Genomic DNA, 22,475 nt, shown 5'->3' with positions numbered 1-22,475 from the left:
TCAATGTTTAGTATGAACGATAATGATCTAGGTTCAAGGAGATTTAACCGACGAATATTCGGCAGTCAAATCTGAACTTAGATCGAGATGAGATGATCTTAGATTAGCGTTCATACAACGGAAAATCGAAGTTCAACTTGACTGGCAGCAATTTTTCCTCTTTAAACTCAGATCAAAATGTTTTATACAACCGGGCCTTACAGATGTGTTCCAGAGATTGAGAGAACACCGGCTGAAATTGCAACCAGGTAAATGCGAATTCCTTAGAACGGAAATAGCATTTCTAGGTCATGTTACCACTGGTAACGGGTTACAGCCAGACAAGCGAAAGGTTGAGACGGTGAGAAATTTTCTCAGAACTACAACCACTAAACAGTTGAAAGGATTTTTAGGTTTGAGTGGGTACTATAGTAAGTTCATCCCAGCGTATAGAAAGATAGCGAAACCTCTGTATGAAATTCTAAAGAACAATGTCCCTTATGTGTGGACATATAAACAGGAGATAAGACAGCCTTATGTATTCTAAAACAGAAGCTAACGGAGAGACCCATCTTACAGTACCCAGATTTTGAGAGACCATTTATCTTAACGACAGATTCCAGTGGCGAAGCTCTAGGAGCGGTTCTCTCACAAGGTGAATCGGGCAAGGAATTGCCCACAGCATATGCTAGTAGAACTCCAAATAAAGCAGAAAGAAACAATTCAGTTACCGAGAAAGGATTACTGGCTATTGTCTGGAGTGTGAATTCTTTTAGACTGTACCTACTCGGACGGCACTTCACCGTGGTCACAGATCACAAACCTTTAAAATGTGTATTCAATGTACAAGACAAGGACGAGGGTTTGACTTACTGTCAGGTACAATAATTGAAATTATTAGGGGTCCTCCCATTCAATACAAAGACATTTGTTAATGTGAATAGATCACATGTTGTTCACATGAGGTACTAGTTTCGACACTTACCATGTGCCATCATCAGCCAATGAGTCAAATCAGGCAAACGCAAACAACTTTAAAACACACTGTAACACCTGTATAGATGAATATTAAAATATGGTACATGATGATATTGCACTTTAGTATAAAATCCTTTTAAAAATGATGGTGACTCCGTTGTTTTGTACAGATGGTGGTTTGTCCAGCTTGTATAAGTCTTTCGTTCTTTAATCTTGTGAAAATAGGTTGCAGAGTTTTAATAACTTGTGAAGTTGACACTTTATTAAATCTTTGGTTTGGTTCCAAAAAATATAAACATGCATGTGATTGACTTGGTTAGACCCAAAGAATAATTCTCACTTCAATATGGAGTTTCAGAACCTGGAGAAGAAATTAAAAGCCAAAGTACGCAAAAGATAGGAAGGAAAGAATAAAAAGAACTGTCTAGAAAAGACGAGAAAAAACTAGAAACAAACTCAACTTGAGCAGCCTGTGTGATCGGCGGACGGAGCTGGACTGGTTGATGCGAACATGAGGTAACTTGCCGAGGCGAAGGGGAGGAGAGGGGAGGGGTAGGGAGGTAACTGTCAGAGAGCTAGGGTGGAGCGGAAGGATGTAGTAGCGGGGGTAAATGATGAGGATATATATTACGTATGGTTTGAAAGATTGAGTTGTTCAAATAATGCACTTGGATAAATCACTGACAAACAACCTCATGCAACGAAAGAAAAAAAATCACAGAATTCAAAGACGAGGATAAATTATGCTGGTTCCCCTGTGCAGATGCATTATTTTTTGGATTTCTGTACTGTTTGCATTTTTAGATGCTTTGTACTGGCATGGAAAGTGCCCGACGCCCTTTGTGGCTTATCAAACTTTCCTATGATGAGGGGATAAAGTTTCTCGCTTCCATGTGCATTGCAACGCACTACAATGACCCCCATCCCCCACCCTTGTACGATTCTCCGGCTGGCACTTTCTCCTTTGGGTTCAAATTAAAATAAAGCCGTGCAGTTTCATCGGCAATGATAATATTGATATAGATGTTGATTCCCATAGGGAATCTGAAATATTTGTCCTGAATGAGCAAATTTATAATACCAATATAAATGGTCCGTTATTGGACATTATAAATTTTCCAGCTAGCTCATTCTTGGTTGCCAGCGTTTCGCCCTCGTGTGCTAGGGTGGGCTCATCTTAGTGCATTGGCACTGCCGGTGGCTCCAGTTAGCCTACGCAGTGGCCTCCACGGTATGCACTAGCCAGCGTATTGGTAGGTGTGCTAGGTACCAACTGATGAGCCCACCCTAGCACACGAGGGTGAAACGCTGGCAACCAAGAATGAGCTAGCTGGAAAATTTATTATGTCCAATAACGGACCATTTATATTGGTATTAATGATAATATTGTTTGATGCCTACAAATTTATTATATGAGCCACGTTTTTTCGTCAACTGTCGGCATCGCCAGTGTTCATGGATTCTGTTTTTCCGCACAATGCCTGTTGCGTGATATTACGGCGTTCCTTAAAAGGTTGAATACAAAAGAATTCGGATTTCATTCAATTTAGCAATCATGAAGCGCATTGTAGACCCACCGAAGTGAGTGTGAGTGCGGAAAGCTACCCCTCCACCTCCCGGAACAAGCGTTATATTATGACGCGGATAAATTTTGAGTTGTAATTACTCTGTAACATACTATTGTTTTAAAATATAAAGGCAGTTTTGAATTAAAAGTCTGAATTTCGGTGATGGGGCCGACATTGTACTTCGAATTAAACAGTTTAAATAACATGCAAAACTGTATCTCATGTTTCCGGGAACAAGACTTCTTCGAATTAGGCGGGATTTTGAATTAACTGATTTCAAATTATCGAGGTTCTACTGTATCTGTTCTATAAATGATCTGTTGTAACCGCTAAATTTGGTGATAGCCCTTACAGTGTTGAGTTCATTATTGAGGTCTTTCTTAGTCATGGGTATCGTGAATGCACAACGAACCATGCTGTTATACGCTGCACGTTTGTGTGTTTGGGGGTGTATGAAATCTTGACGAATAGTATTGGCAGTTTGTGTCTGTTTTCTGAAGATTCTATATGATAGAGCAAAAGGGTTTGGGCCAGGTACGTTGACAACACTTGTTATAATGAATTAAGAAATCAAGGATGCCACCTCCACCCTTCAGGAACTAAATAATATCGACCCCGACATGAAATTTCGCTTAAGTCCGAAAATAATAAAGTAATTAATTTCCTAGATTTAACTATTCTCAGAAACCCTTTTGCAGCGTATTTTCACAAGATTAAAGAACGAAAGACTTATACAAGCTGGACAAACCACCATGTGTACAAAACTATGGAGTCACCATCATTTTTAAAAGGATTTTATACTAAAGTCAATATCATCATGTACCATATTTTATTTAATATTCATCTATACAGGTATTACAGTGTGTTTTAAAGTTGTTTGTGTTTGCCTGATTTGACTGGTTGGCTGATGATGGTACAAGTGCCGAAACTAGTACCTCATGTGAACGACATGCGATCTATTCATATTAATAAATGTCTTTGTACTGAATAGGAGGACCCCTAATAATTTCAATTATTGTAATCCAACTTCCATACGGATCATGGAATTTCTAAATATCAATTACTGTAGGTAGTCAAAAAATTTAAGAAATGAGACTTCCAATTCCAAAGTGGCACATGGCCCTGAGGTTCACTAAGCCTACCAGAAAAAAAGAGTACAGTGAAACCTGAATTCTCCCTTTTTTGGGAAGACCATGGGAAGGTAAAGTACAATAAGAGAAAACAGAAAATCTGAGAACGAATTTAAACCAACAACAATTTGGCTAAACATCACAATAATTAAACATGTATAATTATAATCTTATAAACACTCTTAAAACAAACCAAGCTACAGCACTAATGCGCCTTGGCCTACCAAGCGAACGCTGCACAGCCTGAAGGTTTGCAGATTACGAGGTGACGCATGGTCAGTGTGACGAATCCCCTGAGCCGTTATTCCTGGCTCTCTAGACCAAGGTCGTCATCTCAGAGTTAGATAGTTTCTCAATTAACAATAATCACGTAGGCTCAGTGGATTTAGAACCAGCCCTCATATCCCGGTAACGGGCAAGTTGGCCGTGCAGTTAGGGATGCGCAACTGTGAGCTTGGATCGAGGAGATAGTGGGTTTGAACCCCACTCTCTGCAGCCCTGAAGATGGTTTTCCGTCGTTTCCCACTTTCACACCAGGCAATCATTAAGACCACAGCCGCTTAGTTCCCACTCCTAGGCCTCTCCTATCCCATCCTCACCATAAGACCTACCTGTATCGGTGCGATATAAAGCAAATAATAATAATAATAATAATAATAATAATAATAATAATAATAATAATAATAATAATAACAACAACAACATATCCAGGTAAAAGTGCCTTATGTGGTTGGGAATCAAACCAGGGGCCTCCACGTGAGAAGAAGGCAAGCTAGACCACACCGCCGGCTTCGAACATTAAATACACGAGTTAAAAATCTCGATACTTTGTATTCAGTTTTACCGGGGAAACTTTGTCAGTTTCCTGTGAAAATTTCCTTCATGTCAGCAACTTTGATCAGTCAGGTTCATCGAAAAATCCAAAAACGCCAAGCTGAACAACAATCGATAACAGGTAGATTTTAATTCTCTAATCTAATAAAATAAAGCACATTAGGTACAAAATCACCCAATATGATGGCAAATTCCCTTCTTTTTTATCTTTCATCTTAATTTGGTCACTGTGTAGTAAGTTTCCAGAAATTTTGTAACGCATAAATTAAGCCTACATCAACTTTTAAAGGTTGTGTTAGACTCGAGAATATGGTTTTGAATGTAAGTATCGCTTCTCAAAATTTTTCCAGCGCATTATACTGCATATTCATCTCTGGCCATCACAAACTACAAGCCGATTGAAGAAAAAAACCAATCGAAAGTCCAGAAATTTTGGTTTATTCATGATCTATAGCTCAGCTGGAAAGCACGCTTGCTGCACAAGACAGTAGGATATATACAACCTTTTAAATGTTATGCTGCACAAATAAAATTACTGCTGTTACTATAAGGACATTTTAACATAAAAACATTAAACGTAAAAATCCCTATTATATATTAAGGCCAAAACAGTAATGGTGTCATACATGTAAGATGCAACATATCTTCGGGCTCGAGAACATGATCGTATCTAATCATATAAAAATACTAGATTCGTGTTAGGAAGGAGCAATTTCGATTCCTGTCTGAAAGTCCAGCGACTAGGCCTAGGCAGTGCCGAAAACCTGTTTGGCAATACAAGTCAAAAGTAAAGATACATCTAACCCTGGCCATATTGATGTTTTACAAGTACGAACATTTGACAAAACTTGTTCTGTCTTCAAGTACCGCTGTCGAAATGCGCTCTGTCTCATTCCAATTGTTGTGGCCACACTCTGTTTTATGATTTCAGAGGATTCCCAACGTAATACCAGCTGAATGCGATGCTAACATGATCCCTTATGCAAGTTCACTGCCGATAGCTTTCCCAGCACAGTACTTGTTCTAATTACTGCAATGACGGGACATTGCCGTCAAGATCCATAGGTATTTTGCAGCAGTCATTTCGTGAGATACTTTTCCCAGAAAAATGCTTGATCGAGGATTTAGTGTTGATGGGACTGAAATTTCTGGATGGTTGATCTGGGAAATTGTTTCTTCGCGGAACAAATCACGCAGGATTTTTACAACTTTATTTATAAGGATGTTCGCGGGACCATATAATTTGAACAAATAATCTGGGGAAAATGTAGTTTCCGGGTACGGATAATCGAGGTTCCACTGTACGAGATTATTTCCTGGGAGCAAAGGCATAGAGCTAACCACCGAGGTTACGTATAGTGGAAGCCTTTACCTTCTACTCCTCCCAAGGCCTTCATGGCCTGTATGAAGATGACTTTGCTAGGGGCTGCCTGGCTGAGGTGGTAAAGGTGTGCTCGGCTGACTTGGAAAGACGTGGATTTGATTTCCTGTCAGGAAGTCAAAAAATTTAAGAAATGAGACTTCCACTTCTGGAAGAGTACATGGCCCTGATGTTTGCTCAGTCTACACAAGAAAGTGAGCACCAGGTTAATTCCTGGGGCCAAAGGCGGCCAGGAGTAGAGCTAACCACTCAACCCCTCGAAGTGCCGGGTTATGAATAGTGGAGGCCTTTACCTTCTACCCCTTCAAGTTCTTCTTGGCCTATACAGCCCCTGGTATTTCGTGGAAGCGATCAGCAAATCATCTCGGCCGGCCTGAGGTCATGTGATCGTCTGTTCTTCTAGAGTGCCTTTTATCTGGTGTGTGTGTGTATATTTTCTGGAAGGTGAAACTAGAACGTTCCTATTCTGGCCGCACCAGGTATGTAAAAGTAGGCTTTGCACGAACAAGGGGATTGTTGGAGTGTTTTGAGTTGTTAGTACTGAGCAGTAGTTGAGTTGGTGCTGTGCTTGTAGTGTGATGTGCTGAGTAATTTAAGAGCAGTCAAATGAGTTGATTATGAGATTGTGCAAATTATCAGCCTTGTCTGGAGTCGAGCCAAGAGTACAGCAGTCATGCGTTGTGATAGTCAAGAACCTGTTTGCATGGAGCTGCTGAGTGAAATGACTGGTGCATGCAATGCCAAGAGAAAGGTGAGATCTGTCAATCAAGATTACTGAAGGAATACTAGTTCCAGGGAAATACCAGCCAGCCAGAGACCTGCTGTGAGGACAAGATACTTTTGTAAATGGCCACTAATAAGTGAAGTGTTATAATTTACTGTGAACTATAATTTTGTGCGTGTGTGCTGACTGGGTCATCCTACATTAAATTAGTTTAAAACAGCCAGTGTTTTATTTTTAACAATATTAAGTAAGCCTCAATTCCAGTCTGGTAAGAGGTCATTCATATTCTCCGTATAATCTAGTGCTTTCCTTATTACATTCTGCACTTTTTTCTAGTATAGTCTTAATTTATCTCCTCTGTCTTCTTAGCCATTTTCTCATTTGTTTGATAAATAATGTCAATAGCAATTCAGTTTTCATTATTATTACCTGATGACAGGGCAAGTTATCTTGGGATATAAATAGACTGCATCATGTGTGAATAGAGAAAATTCATTGTTAAAGGGTGATCATCACAACTTAATGAGCATAATACCGAAGTGCCATTCTAGCAGATCTGGATTAAATTTTGCTGTGAGCACACACTGGAATACATTATTCCATAAATATTCAGACAACTGTATGGTGCTCTCAATTGTTACTCTTGGACATTCAAGAGTTCTCTTTGAATCAAAAGTATTCTTGTTTGCACTGAAGTTCTCTCTCCATTTCATTAAGGTTTGATGCCGTATTGAATTTTTATAAAGGACAACATTCGTACGGAGATTGCGTCCTAAGAAGTGCAAGTTTCTGTTAGTTCAGTCTTCAAAAATCCCTCAGAGTTTATCTGTCTAAGAAACTTTATATCTTTTGCAACAAAATTACTAAATGACTAAAAAGCAAGTCTCAGGTTCATGAGCTAAAATGAAGTGGGGTCTATATGTGCCGACATTAGTTTGTGGCTAAATTTCAAACCTGCAAATTTATGGCAGTTATCCAGTCCAAAAACCTGTTGATAGAATTTGAAGTCCACAACTCCATCTATATATATAAAATAAGAGTTTTGTCTGTACATTGCTCGGAATTTGAAAAGAATGGTATTTCTGTATCGGTCATGTCCACAGTAACAAGGAAATGCACTTTTTATTTTTCCGTAATTTCTGTCTGTCTGTACGTATGTACATTCATCACTAGAAAACGGCTGAAGAGAATTTAATGAAAATTGGTATACAAAGTCAGGGAATAAGTCGCTACAATCTAAGCCATAAAACATTTTCTTCACGCTGATAGAAATGGTAGTTTAGGGGAAGGCCTAAAATTGAATTCTCTAATATTTATGTTATTAGTGGTCCTATCAATAAATACTACATAACCAAAGTTACATAGAATTAAATTTCCTACCATTTATGTCTTATACATTTTTACCGTACCAGCTATGATAACACAGATATTCATGAATTTGTATTTTTGTTGCTAAGTCCATATCAATGGCAAGCCACGAGAAAATGAGTTAACAGAATTTAATGAAAATCGGTATGTAGAGTCGGGGAATAAGAAACTACAGTCTAAGTTATAAACAATTTTATTCACCCTGGATGAAATTGTAGTTTAGGGGAAGGCGCCTGAAATTTAATTTTTAAATACCTATGTTTTTGGTCCTATTGAAAAGTGCTACATAACAAAAGTTACAGAGAATACAATTTCCGATCATTTATATTTTATTCAGTTTTACCGTACCGACTATGATGAGTGGTATTTCAGAGTCGGAAGAAAACTAAATGTGAAGGCCTACAATATCGAAAGCGCATAACATTGATCAACAATAACATTACATTGGCCATTGTTTATTGTGATGTTATTGGTCTCTTATGCTGCCTCCCAAGTCTGATAGATGGGATTACTGCTGCGTACCGAGTATAACAGCCTGACTGAATATTGGCGGGAAAGAGCCGGGGAGTTAGAAAACATTCTTCTTTAGCATGCCATTCCTCTGGTTCGTACATTTTCTGATACAGCTGGTACGTAACACACTGGTTCATCATAGTATTCCAGTTATTCGATCCCTACCCTGACGCGCTGTTTTGAATGAGCAGTGTGCATACTTACGGCAGAGGCTGACTTAGTAGAAGTAGCATGGCCTGGTCTAGAAAAACCATTTAGGCCTATTCCAAATTATAGCACCACAATTCACCAAATAACTCAAAATTCAACCCTGAAAAGAGCAGTTTCTTAAGAAAAGCCTCTTCAACTTTATTAAATTCTACATTCATTGTATTCCAAATTGTCAATGTCCTCTGGCTTGGAGGAAAAATTTGCCTCCAAGTCAGATAGATTTTTCCGCCGCCAGTGTAGTGAAACAATATTTTCTGACTCAAAGGGTACTCCTAGGAAATAGATTAGTAAAACGCATAGTTTTTGCCCTGGAAGTCCCCTCTATTGGACCCTCTCGCCGCCGAAAAAAAGACAGTGTGTTCACGAATCACAGCTGTCTGCGGCTTGGTCATTCCAGCTCTGGAACTTTGGACTGTTAGATCGGCAGTGTAGTCCTGTTCGTTAAAAGTGAGAAAATGTGTGGTGTTTCATTTGATCGAGTATTTCATATGAAAGCATTGCTTTTAATCGCGCCATTCCTACTGACGGCATTGTAATGTATGTACATTTCAGTGGGGAAAACCACTAAGACAGTCTTTCCGAGGATGTAAAAAGGCAGGTGTAGAGTGAGCATCTTCATATGAGAAAAGATGTTTGGTGACTTCCCCGTCGCGTTTCTAGGGTAACGTTAAGAGTTGTGTAATTTAATACAATCTTGCTCACACCGTGTAGACTAGGATTCTGTATACAGTGTAGAATTAGGTAGCGAAGCACGGGTACATCAGCTACTTATTGTAATAAATTTAGGTACCTTTTGTGTTTGGAAATTATTTCCGATGTACAGTTAGCAACAGAGCATACGACCTTCCCTCCTTTCCCATTCATTTCTAAATCTTTCCACACCTTTTCATTAGACACACTTCCGTCTGAGATGAAACTATTAATTCTGGCGCTAATTTGCTTGTTGTAAGACCACCTAGATAAAATTTGTGACAAAATATCAATGGGTGTGGAATTCTGGCTTTGCTTAGAACAGCAACTGATTGAACCCAATTATGCAATAATGCAATAGAGGCACAAACATAAACATTAATGCGTAATTTAAGAGTTTACTTTTCCTCTGTTCTTGAGTGTGTTATCTTCAATTCACAAATCCATCAACTTTTAATGAGTTTGTAATAAACAGAACCTTTTCTCTTAGCTTTACCTCGTGAAATATGAGAATTTCAGTGAAACTGTTTTCATCCTTATTGCGGAAATAGTTCTCAATAGCACTGATGGCATGGGTGTTCACCACATAGGGCACTTAAGTAATTTAACATGTTTTCGCAGATGAGCCTCCGAAGGAAGGGGAAGCATACCATGCGTTAAACAGTGTCTATAACCCCTCAGGTGATTTAATTTTATATAAGAGACTATCCAAAAGAATTCATGGTCATATGTCATTCCTTTTTATTTCTTAGCTGACAATTTTTGAGCATGGTGTCAATAATCACACTTTACTTTCTGCTTAATGTTGGCTCACTGAAATAATTCAACTAGTGACATGGAATGTCTTATTTATTTTTTCTAACAACAAAATCTTAGCGTTAGCTGTTTTCAATTCATTACAGGTAGTCATTAAATTACGTTCCTGTCTCTCTATTTCTTTTTTTTAAAGCAAACTTACTGTCTTTTTATCTGTGTGAACCTACTTCATTTCTTTCAGCACTCTCAGAACAAGCATTGAAATTTAATCTGTGGCGAGGCCTGTCTGATTTGTTTCCTTAACTTTTCTCCATCTTTGGAGGCTGCCTTTTGCGGGGTGATTTCCATTTCCTTAATTGTTTCATGAGATATTGTGGCAAATTGGGGAATATATCAGGGACAGGACCAGTTTTCAGTTTCCATCTATCTCTTGGAATTTCCACCTGTTCACCTTGTACTACAAATGAGTCTGGTTTAATTATAAATTCATCAGAAAGATATGAATCACACACACAACACATATCAGGAAGATTATCTTTTCTGGGAATCAACATTTCCCTTTTGAAAATTCTACTTCATCTTTAGATGGCTTGGAGAAATATTTACCTTAAGGAGTTTTGTAAGTGGACTTACAGCCTGAAACGAAATGAGCAGGCATTTTTTCCCCCTCCTCAGTATGATTGCATCACATTTGATTTGTAAGTTTTATAAGCTCAGTACTGTGATTACACTAAATTAATAATTCATACACACCACCAAATCACATGCTCTTCATTTCCACTTAGCAATAATACATGACATATGTTCTTGCCTTCACAGAACACCACTACTGAACATGAAGAGATTACAACTACAGATACCAACCCTCATACAGCAATGGTGCTGCCTCTAATGAATGGCGCACCACAGTCCCTATACCTTAAAGAGCTCACGCGTTCTCTTCCACTCACAGTAGTACCAACCAAAAACCTTTTCGGCATTTTACAAGAGATAGGGATGTCTTCTTTAGTGAGGAACTGCAGCAGCTCCCTTCCCCAACTTTTCAGGTTTGTTGTCAGTTGCCTTCAAATCATCATCCTCCTTTTTCTTCTTTCATATCACTGAATAGTTTCATTGGTTGTATGGGGATACCACATATTTTTATAGACACCTGAAGCATAATCTTCTGTTCATTTATCCCAAGCATCCTTCTTTGCCTTCATAGTCGAGGGCAACTTCGGTTTATTCGAAACAACTGGGTGTTTGTTGAACATTCAAACTAAGACGACATCTTCGAAAGCAATGAAGCAGCTATGAATGAATCAAAGATAGCAGCCCTGGACTGGAAAGACAAACGTATCATGGTGATTTATCTAGAAAGTGCTTAATGAAGCAGTTGCTATGGCTAGCATCAACTAGAGTTTCCCCAGATTTTCACAGCACTCTTCAACATATTTTTAGCAACTGCTAAACCTAGTCAGTAGATGCTAGCCTAAAGATGCTATTTTTATTCACTTCATTCAATGACTTTTGCTTGAATCAGCGCACACTCAATAAAATTCAGAAAGTAGTGGTAAGGGAGTAACTACAGAAACTGACTGGACTTTCATAATACCAGTATATTTCATGTGCTGTCGTGCATTCTTACAAATGCAGATAAAATTGAAAATTGTGACAATTAAGGGAAGAAAACAAAGTAATCCTGATCCAAAAGGAGTTATTATGATCAGGTGGTTGCCAAGTACAAACTGTTCCATATTACAGTAAGATAATGATAGCATATTTTTGAAGGTTATGGAGAAATGTCTTAAGTGACTATTCACCAAGCAGCCATACTCTTCCCATCATGACCGACGATTGGAAGGGGATGGTCCATACGTGAAACTACCTCAGGCAGTGAAAGTGACTATAAAATAAGAACGAAAAACTGTTTGGGTAGAAAAAGAAGCATTATGAAGAAAAAAAATCTAGCCTGTTTCCACTCAAGGGTCGATCCAACAAGGTTCACCTTAGATGGTTTAGGTTGGGATCATGAAGCACGCTCAAGTCCCCACATCAATTTCAATTTTGTGGACTCTATAGAGGGATAACCTGAAAATAATACAAGAGGCTGACATAAATATTGGAATAAAAAAAGGCTACTGACAAAATAGAAGTAAATGATTTTACAAACAGCATCATCATCAATGTCCCACTCAAGTCAACCGGGTGTGGTTAACAAGCCTCCTCCACTCCTTTCTGTCCTTCCACTTTTCCTGCTCCATTACTTCTGCCACATCCAATCCAGCTTCTCTAATGAATGTCCTTCCAAATCTGATCCATCAACCTTCTTCTCAGTCCTCCAACTGGTCTCTTTCCCGTAACTTCTCTTTCCAATTCCCTTCTTGCTACTCGTTACTTTCCCATCCTTTTTACATGTCCGAATCACCTCAGTCTTGCTTTCTGTATCTCCTGTACTAAGGGTTCTATATTTAGCTCTTCTCTGATTTTAATATTTGGAATTTTATCTCTTGTTGTCTTTTTAACAAATGTTCTAAAAAATTTCATTTCTACTGCTTGGATCTTACTATCTTGTCTCTTATTAGCTACCAGTGTTTCCAGTCCGTAAGTTACAACTGGTATGAAATACTGTTTATATAATGTTGATTTCGTTCTCTTGGGTACTTTGTCATCCCATAAAAGCTCTCTGACTTGATGATAAAATGTTGTACCTTTACTTAGTCTGTTATTCATTTAAGGGTTGATTTCATTACTTCCATTAATAATGCTACCCACATATCTAAACTGTTCTACATTCTCTAACTGTTCTCCGTCTATGTTCACTTGGCTTCTCTTTTTCTCTTTTCCACAGTGCATGACTACAGTTTTCTTTTAACTAATTACCATTCCAAATTCCTTCAGATTTTCATTCCAAATGTCCAGTCTCCTTTGTACGTCCTTTTCTCCCTTTCCCCAAATCACATCATCTGCAAATACCAAGGCATACACTTCATCACTAATGATACTCTGTTTTACACATTTTTTGATTTCATCCATCAATATAATAAACAATAATGTCACCACTCTCATGATAATTTTTTTTCTTGTTAATGATTTTGGTACATTCCTTTTCAGTAGGCATTCCTATACATGTTTTCCCTTAACTGTATCATAAGCTTTTTCCAAATCCAAAAATACGAATATGATTTCCTTATTCCTTTCCAGATGTTTCTTCATTATTATTCGCACTGTAAATATTAAGTCTATTGTTGATCTATTTGGTCTAAAGCCATACTGTTCTTACTTTAACTGTATTTCTATTATATTCCTCTGTCTATTGTCTATGACTTTCTCCATTATTTTTAGCCCATCTGACAATAGAGTTATACCTCTATAATTTTCACATTTCTTCTTATTTCCTTTTTTGAACAATGGTACAATGCTTCCTTGTTGCCAATCTTCAGGTATCCTTCAATATGGCATTCAGGGCTCTATATAGCCACTGCAGTCCAATGCTTCCTGCTGCCTAAATCATATCAGCATTGAATTCATCTTTTCCACTTGCTTTACCTTTGGTCATTGCTTTCACTCCCCTTTCAAGTTCCAACCATGTTATCGAGTTCACTTCTTTTTCTCCATCTTTTATTTCCATTTTCTTATCTCCTTCTTCCTCCGAGCAGTCATCCTCATTATAAAGTTTATAAAATACTTTGCCATCACCTTCTGAACACCCTTTTCGTTATGTACTATGGGTACATCTTCTCTCTCTAATGCCTTGATTTTTTCTTTCTTTATTCTTTTTGTTTCTATTACTCTGTATAATAGTTTCTGATTTCCTCGACTATCTTGCTCAATTTTGTTCGTAAACTCTCCCAAACATTTCTCCTTTTCTTCCTTGATACTCCTCTTTACTTGTAGCTTCAATCTTTTGTATTCCACATGTAACCTTTTTATCTTATTCTCATCCCTCTGATACGTATTTTGCTTTTCCTCATCCATTTCTTTCCTCACCTCGTTCCTTTCCTTTCTTTTATTTCATTTTTTACTTTGTCTGTCCATCACCGTGTCTCCTTTCCCTTAACCTTTGATTTTGTTTTCCTGCATACCTTAATTGCTGCTTCCACATATGTCTGTCTTAAATTGTCCCACTCTTCTTCTCCACTTTGTATATCCGTGTTAGGCAACTTCCTTTTTATACAATCTTGGACATTCTTTTATCCTCCTCCTCCAATTCCCAAATACTGATCTTTGGTTTCTTCTTCAATACAATTTGAGGGATTTTTACTTGTTTTAATTCCACAATTAATAATCTATGATCACCTTCCATACTCAGATGCCAACTATTATGATTCAGTCGTAATAATTATGAATTACCCATCACAATTACACCTTTACGAATCACATACCACAAATTATGATTTTTTGTTGATTTTTAAATCTAGGTGTATGAAGTGTTCAGAAGGATACACAAGGAATGTCATTATAGCTTGAGTTCTCAATATTATTTTGGGATTTCTCAGTAATAAGTTATACCTCTTTCCTGTTCCTCGTTTAAGAATATTTCGAGTTTTCACACGCCGAACGCAGTGTGTGCTTCCAGTACCAGAAAAATAGGCACCTGTGAAGTGGTATATATTGCGGAGTTGTTGTCTTTGTGCGTCACATGACCAGAAATCCACGCAAGGATGCAAGTTCTTTTGTCTTTGTTTTGGCGGCAAAGTGGTGACAAACTCAGTTTCATTATGGATACTGTGTGCGTGACTGTTGAAGTATTTATTTCGATTCTGGTTGCCAAATGCACATATATTGCTCTTCTAGGATATATGCTAATCGTATGTTACAAAATGCGAAAGGTTTGAAATAATGAAGCGAGTCCTCGTGCAGGAAAATACGTGTGGTGACGTTACCGTGATTAGCAACGCTAATAATAAACCAAAATAGTTCAAAAATTTAGGGAGGAATACTCGAAAGAATGGCCCTGTTTACTGCGTCCATCAAAATCTCATTCACATGTGTTTTGTAGTGTGTAGCCGCGATTTTTCAGTTGCGCATGGTGAGGAAGAACAGCAGTGAGTTCCGTGCTAATATGAACACCGAACTGCTGTTAGTGCAGAGGATACACATTATATCAAAAGGAAAAGCATGTCACCAGTATACATTTACCAAACAGTAACTACAAGCTGCTAAGGGAGCAACTACAGTACTCAACAAAAGAAATGAAAATTCAACCTCCACTCAGGTACGTAGGCCTATTGCAGATCACCTGTTACTTTAGCAGGTAACAATCATACACTCCTTATATGCCAGTCTTTGAATATTTGGTCGAATTGTATGATGTTCATTGATTTTTCAATGGCACGTACGTTAGTAAGACGGCCGACGCACCCCCAAACGGTTGAATTACGAATTACCTTTCTTGAAATTTGGTATCTCTGCATACTTTCACCAAGGATTACCTTCGTATTCATGACGTACCTTCCCCATTCTCGGTCTGTTAATATAAAATCGAGGAGTGTTCCATACTGTCCATCCCAACTATATCGGCTGCCCTCATAGCTTTTCCTCTTCATAAACCATGTGTTCTTTATTATCAGGTTATTTCTGATACAAAAGTCCAACAGTTTCTCTCCATCTTCATTTCTATCGCTATACAAACAGATCTTATGAAAATCACTATTTTTGCTGAGGCAGTTCATATAAACATCCCAAAAAGCTTGCACTGGGGTGGGGGGTGGATGCTATATTTGAACCTATATTGTAGTACAATGTTAACTTGCCAAACTGTACTGTACATGTGGGGAAAAAGGTACACATATCCTTTTGGCATTTTACAAATTTTCATTTTTGGAAAGGATAAAACCCTGAGGGAGTAAAATAATTCCCACTTTTACAGGGTAATCCATATGAACCGTTACAAATTTAATGGGTTATCATTTCCTTCTAGAGGCTAGTGTAAACTTGAAATTGAGTTTAATAATCTCAAGAGCTCTGGGGGAATCTCTAGTATATTGATATCCCTACATGTTTACTATTATGACTACCACTGGCTATTATTATCTAGTTTGCAGTCATGAGCATGCAGAACTTTTTTGCCAGTGTGTTTTTATAGCAAAAATGTAATAGAAGAAATTCCTTGACTGTAACACAACAAGCATTTTGAAGAGAATTTGGTGTGCACAATGTTCCAAGAAGTAAACAATTTTATCAATGGTAAGTAAGCTGCAGACAACTGGCTTGCTCCTCAGCATGAAAAAAAAAGACCAGGAATGAGTCAATATTGGGCTGATGTTCGAGGATGCTTACTGCACTCACCAAAGAAATCATTGTGTTGAGTGAACCAAGAGACATTTTTCAGAGCAGTGTGCAGACCTATTTTGTCAGTATTAAAGAAGAGGGGGGGGGTTCAATCTCTGGATGCTTTCACAACGTTAGCAGCAGTGTACAGTAAAAGTATGATGGCAAGATCAAAAGTGTTCAAGTAGTACCAGCATTTTAAAGAGAGCCCAGAATTCATTGCTGATAATGATGTGACCGAATGGGGGGACAAAATCATTCACCGTGTGGCGAAAGAGAAACAAGGAGCAATATCTAGTTATTTTATGTCATTTGTCAGAGTCCATCTGTCATAAGTGATATGAGATGTGGCAAAGCAGAAAATTGTATCTTCTCCACGAAAATGTGCTGCAACATTTGTAGTCTCTGCCGGTCTCAAAATTTCTTGTGATACATGGATCTTCTGTGCTTCAATGTCCAATCTATTACCTAACTTAGACCCCTGCAACCTTTATCTTTTTCCAAACAATAAAATAACTAAAGGGAAGTCATTTTACATCAGCAAATGAGGTCAATTGTTTAGTCAGCTTTACGTCGCACTGATGTAGATAGGTCTTATGGCAACAATGGGATATGAAAGGACTAGGAGTGGGAAGGAAGTGGCTGTGGCCTTAATTAAGGTACAACCCCACCACTTGCCTTGAGTGAAAAGGGAAAACCATGGAAAACCATCTTCATGACTCCTGATGCCAGCGTTCGAACACACCTTATCCTGAATGCAAGCGGACAGCTACATGGCCCAAACCGTGCAGGCACTCGCTCAGAAAATGTGGTAAAAGTAGCACTGGAGAAGGAATTACAGAAGATAGCAAAAATGCATAATTGCCAAAGGCTACCACAAGTACATTACATCACCAATTATTCCCTGAACTAAATATGAGATTATATGTAGGACAGGAAAAACTCTTACAGTTCTCTGTAGCTATTCCCAGTCTTCAAATCAGAGTGATGAATGACACCAACCACAAGTTACCTGACATTGAGTACGAAGGTATTACCAGCAAATCATAACTAAGGACATCAATGATTTCATTGAATAATACACACTTGAAATTCAATTTTACTGAATATTTTACACCTAATCGATTCAGCAAATGAGAATAGTAAGGAACAGTTTTCCTGTCATACTTACCCTATGAAAAGATTTGTCTGACACTTCAAAGAATACAAATTTATTGTATGCAGGCAATATAGTCTTGACTACATTTTTGGGTTGACCTCGTTCTACAACAAAATAAGACTCAATTGATACACGAGAAAAGAAGCAAAATTATCATGAACACAAAACCAGAACTGATAGTACATACCATCTGTGTCATACAACTCAAGAGCTCCACCATCACTTTCTTCCCAAATTTTATTACAATAGAGAATGAAAGCTATTTTTCGATCCTCACACCTGTCATCATGGCAAAGCAGGTAATCTAAAACAAGTAAATATATCTATAATTAAGAATGCAATGGAGTAATTTTGATAAAACCTATACTGAAAAATAAAATAAATTATTATTCAGTAACTAAAGCAGCATCCAAGGTAGCCAAGGCCAATTTTGGAACTGTCTCATACAGAGTCATTTGACATGAAGATCAAATATGTACTAAAAATAAAATACATTTACATTTATTTTGTTAGAAACACACAATACAAAATTGCTGCTGAATTTCTTCATACATTGTAGGCAACTGTTATAAACCTAAAGTATGCTTTTCTACAATTCAACATCATTTAATTTTAAGTATAACGAATTGCAACACTTTCTGTTTAAAGAGTTCTATTCTAAATAACTGCGCATCAACTCATTTTAAAAATCCGATTACATAGTCAAGTTGATAAGCAGACTAAAAATAATGTTAATACTGATGACATAAATTCATTACTTCAAAGCATAGACCCTGGAAATTTCATATCTGATTTATAAAATGTTTCTTGATAATGTAACTGAGGAATACCTCTGAAACATTATGAGGATGTGCTCAATTCCCCTCTAATAGTGCTGGAATGAAAAGGAGTTCTAAAACATACCATTCAATCTGTCACAGATTTACTGCATTTAACTGAATGCATTCAGATCAGACCCTACAAGTTAAAGCAAAACAACACAGCTATTTCTTCTCCTTTGTTCCTGGTTCCATTACCCATTATGTAAGGATGGTGCTACATGTGGATTTTAGCTCAGTTTTACGACTGCATGTTCTACCAGATGCTAACCCTGTTGTGATCTCCAAGTGGAGGCATTTATTCACTACTACATATATCTGCTAAACAATTTTGCTACTAAAGCAGTCAAATGATGTGTAATCAGTAAGCATGCTTAATGCTTAACTTATTCAATGGTGGTGATGTTCGCAGTTTAAAGAGACCTAAAATCTAGGCATCAGCCCCTAATGGTATGAGATGAAAGAAAATGTAATGATAATTAAAATTTTAAAATTTATCCACTGACTAGAATATAAAAATGATGGAAAATGAATATGAATGTAGAATAATCGGTGGATCTCATTAACAATGCCTTACTGGTATCTTCTTATAAAATAGATTTAAAAGTACCTAGATTAAAATGTAATAAAATGAAATAAGACATTGCCTTTATAGTGAAATCATATATTTCATACAAATTAAAAGTTCAAAAAAATAAAATAAAATAAAAATACATGAAGACAGACTAAAACAGAGTCAACAGAATAAAAGTGTAGTTAATTTTTTTTTCCATTTGCTTTACATTGCTCTGACACAGATAGGTCTTATGGCGACGATGAGATAGAAAAGGCCTAAGAATGGGAAGGAAGCGGCTGTGGCCTTAATTAAGGTACAGCCTAGCATTTGCCTGGTGTGAAAATGGGAAACCATGGAAAACCATCTTCAGGCCTGCCAAGAGTGGGGTTCGAATCCACTATCTCCCAGATGCAAGCTCACAGCATGGCCAACTCGCCCGGTAATAAAAATTTAAAACAGAAATTCACATTTAAACATGATTAAAACATGCCAATATCCCTCATAAAACGGATGATGCAGTCGGCCGACTGCTAGTCATCTCGTAGAATGAGGGAAATTGTGCAGATCGGCCAGGTCCATGCACTTCGAAAGGATGCATACTACAGTCAGATGACCCACCGCAAGTACACACCGGGGGGGGGAAAGACTTCTCCCTTCAGTAAGTAGGAATGTGTCGCTATACCATGGCTGATTCGAAGACGACATAATACCACTGCTTCTCTCTCTCGAGAAATCCAAAGTGAAGTCTTCCATACTAAGGCACTTACATGGAAGTAATGTATTCAATTCAAATTAAAAATAGACAAAGATAAACACATAGTCAATAGAATAAAATAGTAGTTAACAATAACAGAAAAAAGAAAAACAAATAGAAACTTAAACACAATAAAACAGGCCACTCTCCCTCATAAAACGGAGAACAAGGTCTACTGGCCGCTCGTCATCTCGTCACTCCTTTTATCCCACATAAACCTCTTACGATGATCCGCATGCCGCTGGTTCCAAATCTCACTGTGTTCGAAGAGAGGTTCAGATAGCAAGCGCGTAAGCGATCACTGAACATGTGTATAGAGTGCGAAGAGAGGAAGAGTGGGTGACCTTGAAAGAACCAATCACAGTCCAAGTTACAGGATAGCCGGTTATGTGCCAGGCTCGAAAATCAAATGTGTTTGAGGCTATGCATGTGGCGAGGATAACAGCCAGCAGCGCAGCTATAAGCCTGGCTCCAGGGCAAAAGCACCGATTGAGATCCATTGGTTTGTTTCATCATCGCCTAAAATCGAGCAGCAAGGCTTGGCGATGTGCCAGCAGCGATGCTGCAGCATAAACGTACCCTTAGAGTGCCATAGTGCGGACTTCTTAACAAAGCATTAGGTTTTAAGCAGGAAGATGTCAGGTAAACTACACTGACATCCCCATCGGAAGGTTCGGATAAATGCTCGATGTGCTTCCCTTCATCACCAGACAAGGTGGTGTACGCATTGAGCTTCTTTGAATTTTTCTGAAGGTGGGGTTTTCTCCTACCAGGAGAACGCGTAAGTTTTCCAGCAGGTGACCTACTGGCACTGACACAGACCTGCCAGAGAGGGGGCTGGTGTCCCCATTCACAGTAGGGGTGAAGGAGCACGTGGTAAAGGCCTTCTTTTCTTGTTTAGACGGGCTGTGAGATGGATTCTCAGCCCCAGTCGACGATGTCGCCTCTGCGAGCTTGGGCGCATCTTTCATCAACCTTTTCGGGGAGGGAGACTTTGCCTTATCCCCTGCTGTGTCAGCTTAGGCTTCCCATCCAGCACAGGCTTGTTTCTGGTTGAAAGCTGAGAAGACCCCTCATTCGAGCTTTTATTCTTTGCGGCACTGCTCGGAAGTGCAACTGCCACCTTGGGCACAGCGATCTTCACAAGGGTTGACAAACACAAAGACGAACATGACAGACACTGTGCTATCATGCTGAAGTCTAATGTTTTCGAAGGAGCATTCATGGAATTAAACTTATGGTGCGCTTCCTGCTATGAAAGACCATCCAGGGTCTTGATCTCCTGGACAGTTTCTATCTCAGAGGGAAAGAAGACTGGGGCAGTTAGTGCACTTGTTCGGAGGAGTGCACTCTACATTAAATCATTTAAAGAAAATTTCCACATCTCTGATACTATATATTTGCTTTAAGCAAATTAATTAATCGTAGGGCAGGTTTCGTTCCTTAGGAACATCTTCAGCTACATTACATTGCATAGATGAAATTACAGAGAATTTTCTTGTTCTCACAGAACATCTTAAAAAAGTACCTTGTTATGCTTAAACCAATATTAATTTTGAAAAAGATAAAATTAACTAAAATATGTGAGGAGGGTTGAGTGAGGTGGTGAAATGGGAAGGGAAGACTGATCTACTTATGTTCTAATCTAATTTAAAACAATTTCTTATTCACTCTTCCATGCCTTGAGCTTCTCTTCCACATGTACCCCTAACAGACAGATTCGATATCATATGTCCGAATCTTTGACAATGATAGCATTGCATGGGAGGCAGAATATATGGCCCAACATTGCAACGATAAGTTGTAGAATAAGCACCATATGGGAGGCAGAATATACGGCTCCACATCGCAACAAGAAGTTGTAACCTTGACTTTCTCTGGTAACACTAACAATTTAGTTGAAGGAGACAATGAAAGCACCCGTGGCAACATGTGTCATATCAGGGTGAATCATGTCTGCCATCATCTCCTCATCAGTGTTCAAGATGAGATCACAGTGGAGGATAACTCCACGAACCACATTCAAGGTTTTGTGCACTTCCACTTCGATGGGGATATTGCCAAAGTCGTCGCACTAGAGCAACTGATCACCTTGACAAGCAGTGCAAGTCTTAAGCAGCAAACTACCACCAGGAGTTCTTTTATGTGCCAGTACATCTACCTGCAGGAGGCTGACTTATTTGAGCACCTTCAAATACCACTGGACTAACCCAAAATCCAATCTGCCAAGTTGGGTTCAGAAGGCCAGCTCCTTAACCATCTGATCTACTATCAGTGATAACTCTAAACTTATAGTCCACTTAGTCAATACTAATTACAATCTTTTATTGGCTAAACGCTGCACGGTTCAAGAACCCATATGTTCTGAACTGTGAGAGTCACAAAGGTCAAAAGACAAGGTTTATGTTAAACTGGCTCGCGTAACTCAAAGAGTTACAATCAGAGGTCAAGGTCAAATTCAGTTATACATAGGAAACATCAGCGTAGTAAAGCCAAGAAAGTTTGTAAAAGTTCTCAAAGCAATGGAATAGAGGAATGTTCAACAGAAGGAGTTGCAGATATAAACATTTACAGATACATCTATCAGAGTGGATGCCTCAATTTTACAAAACCATTTGTTTTTAGACAAAATATTTAATAAGTAGATAATTGAAAAATTTGCTGTTTTATTGGGACTGAAAACTGGAGCACTAGCCCATATAACAATTTCCAATATTTTTTAATTTCTTAGACTTAGTTTATAATATTTTAATTAGAGTGACCAATAATTTGCAATTTATTTGAAAGGTAAGATAAAATATTGAT

At 38.2% G+C, this 22,475-nt stretch overlaps 1 protein-coding gene across 4 annotated transcripts in view; it reads right to left on the bottom strand.

The window, feature by feature from the left end:
- sud1 (Prolyl 3-hydroxylase sud1) overlaps positions 1–22,475 on the bottom strand; it is a 377,821-nt gene that overhangs the window by 241,970 nt on the left and 113,376 nt on the right. For all 4 annotated transcript variants that reach the window (XM_067141856.2, XM_067141858.2, XM_067141855.2 and 1 more), the window contains exons 3-4: positions 17,730–17,846; positions 17,555–17,646 (exon numbers count right to left, since the gene is read on the bottom strand). In XM_067141856.2, the coding sequence (XP_066997957.2) occupies positions 17,555–17,646; positions 17,730–17,846 (209 nt within the window). The remainder of the gene's footprint in view (positions 1–17,554; positions 17,647–17,729; positions 17,847–22,475) is intronic.

The sequence above is a fragment of the Anabrus simplex genome, chromosome 2, assembly GCF_040414725.1.
Source record: "Anabrus simplex isolate iqAnaSimp1 chromosome 2, ASM4041472v1, whole genome shotgun sequence".
In the NCBI taxonomy this organism is placed as follows: Eukaryota; Metazoa; Arthropoda; class Insecta; order Orthoptera; family Tettigoniidae; genus Anabrus; species Anabrus simplex.
This window is presented reverse-complemented; position numbering and strand designations above follow the sequence as displayed.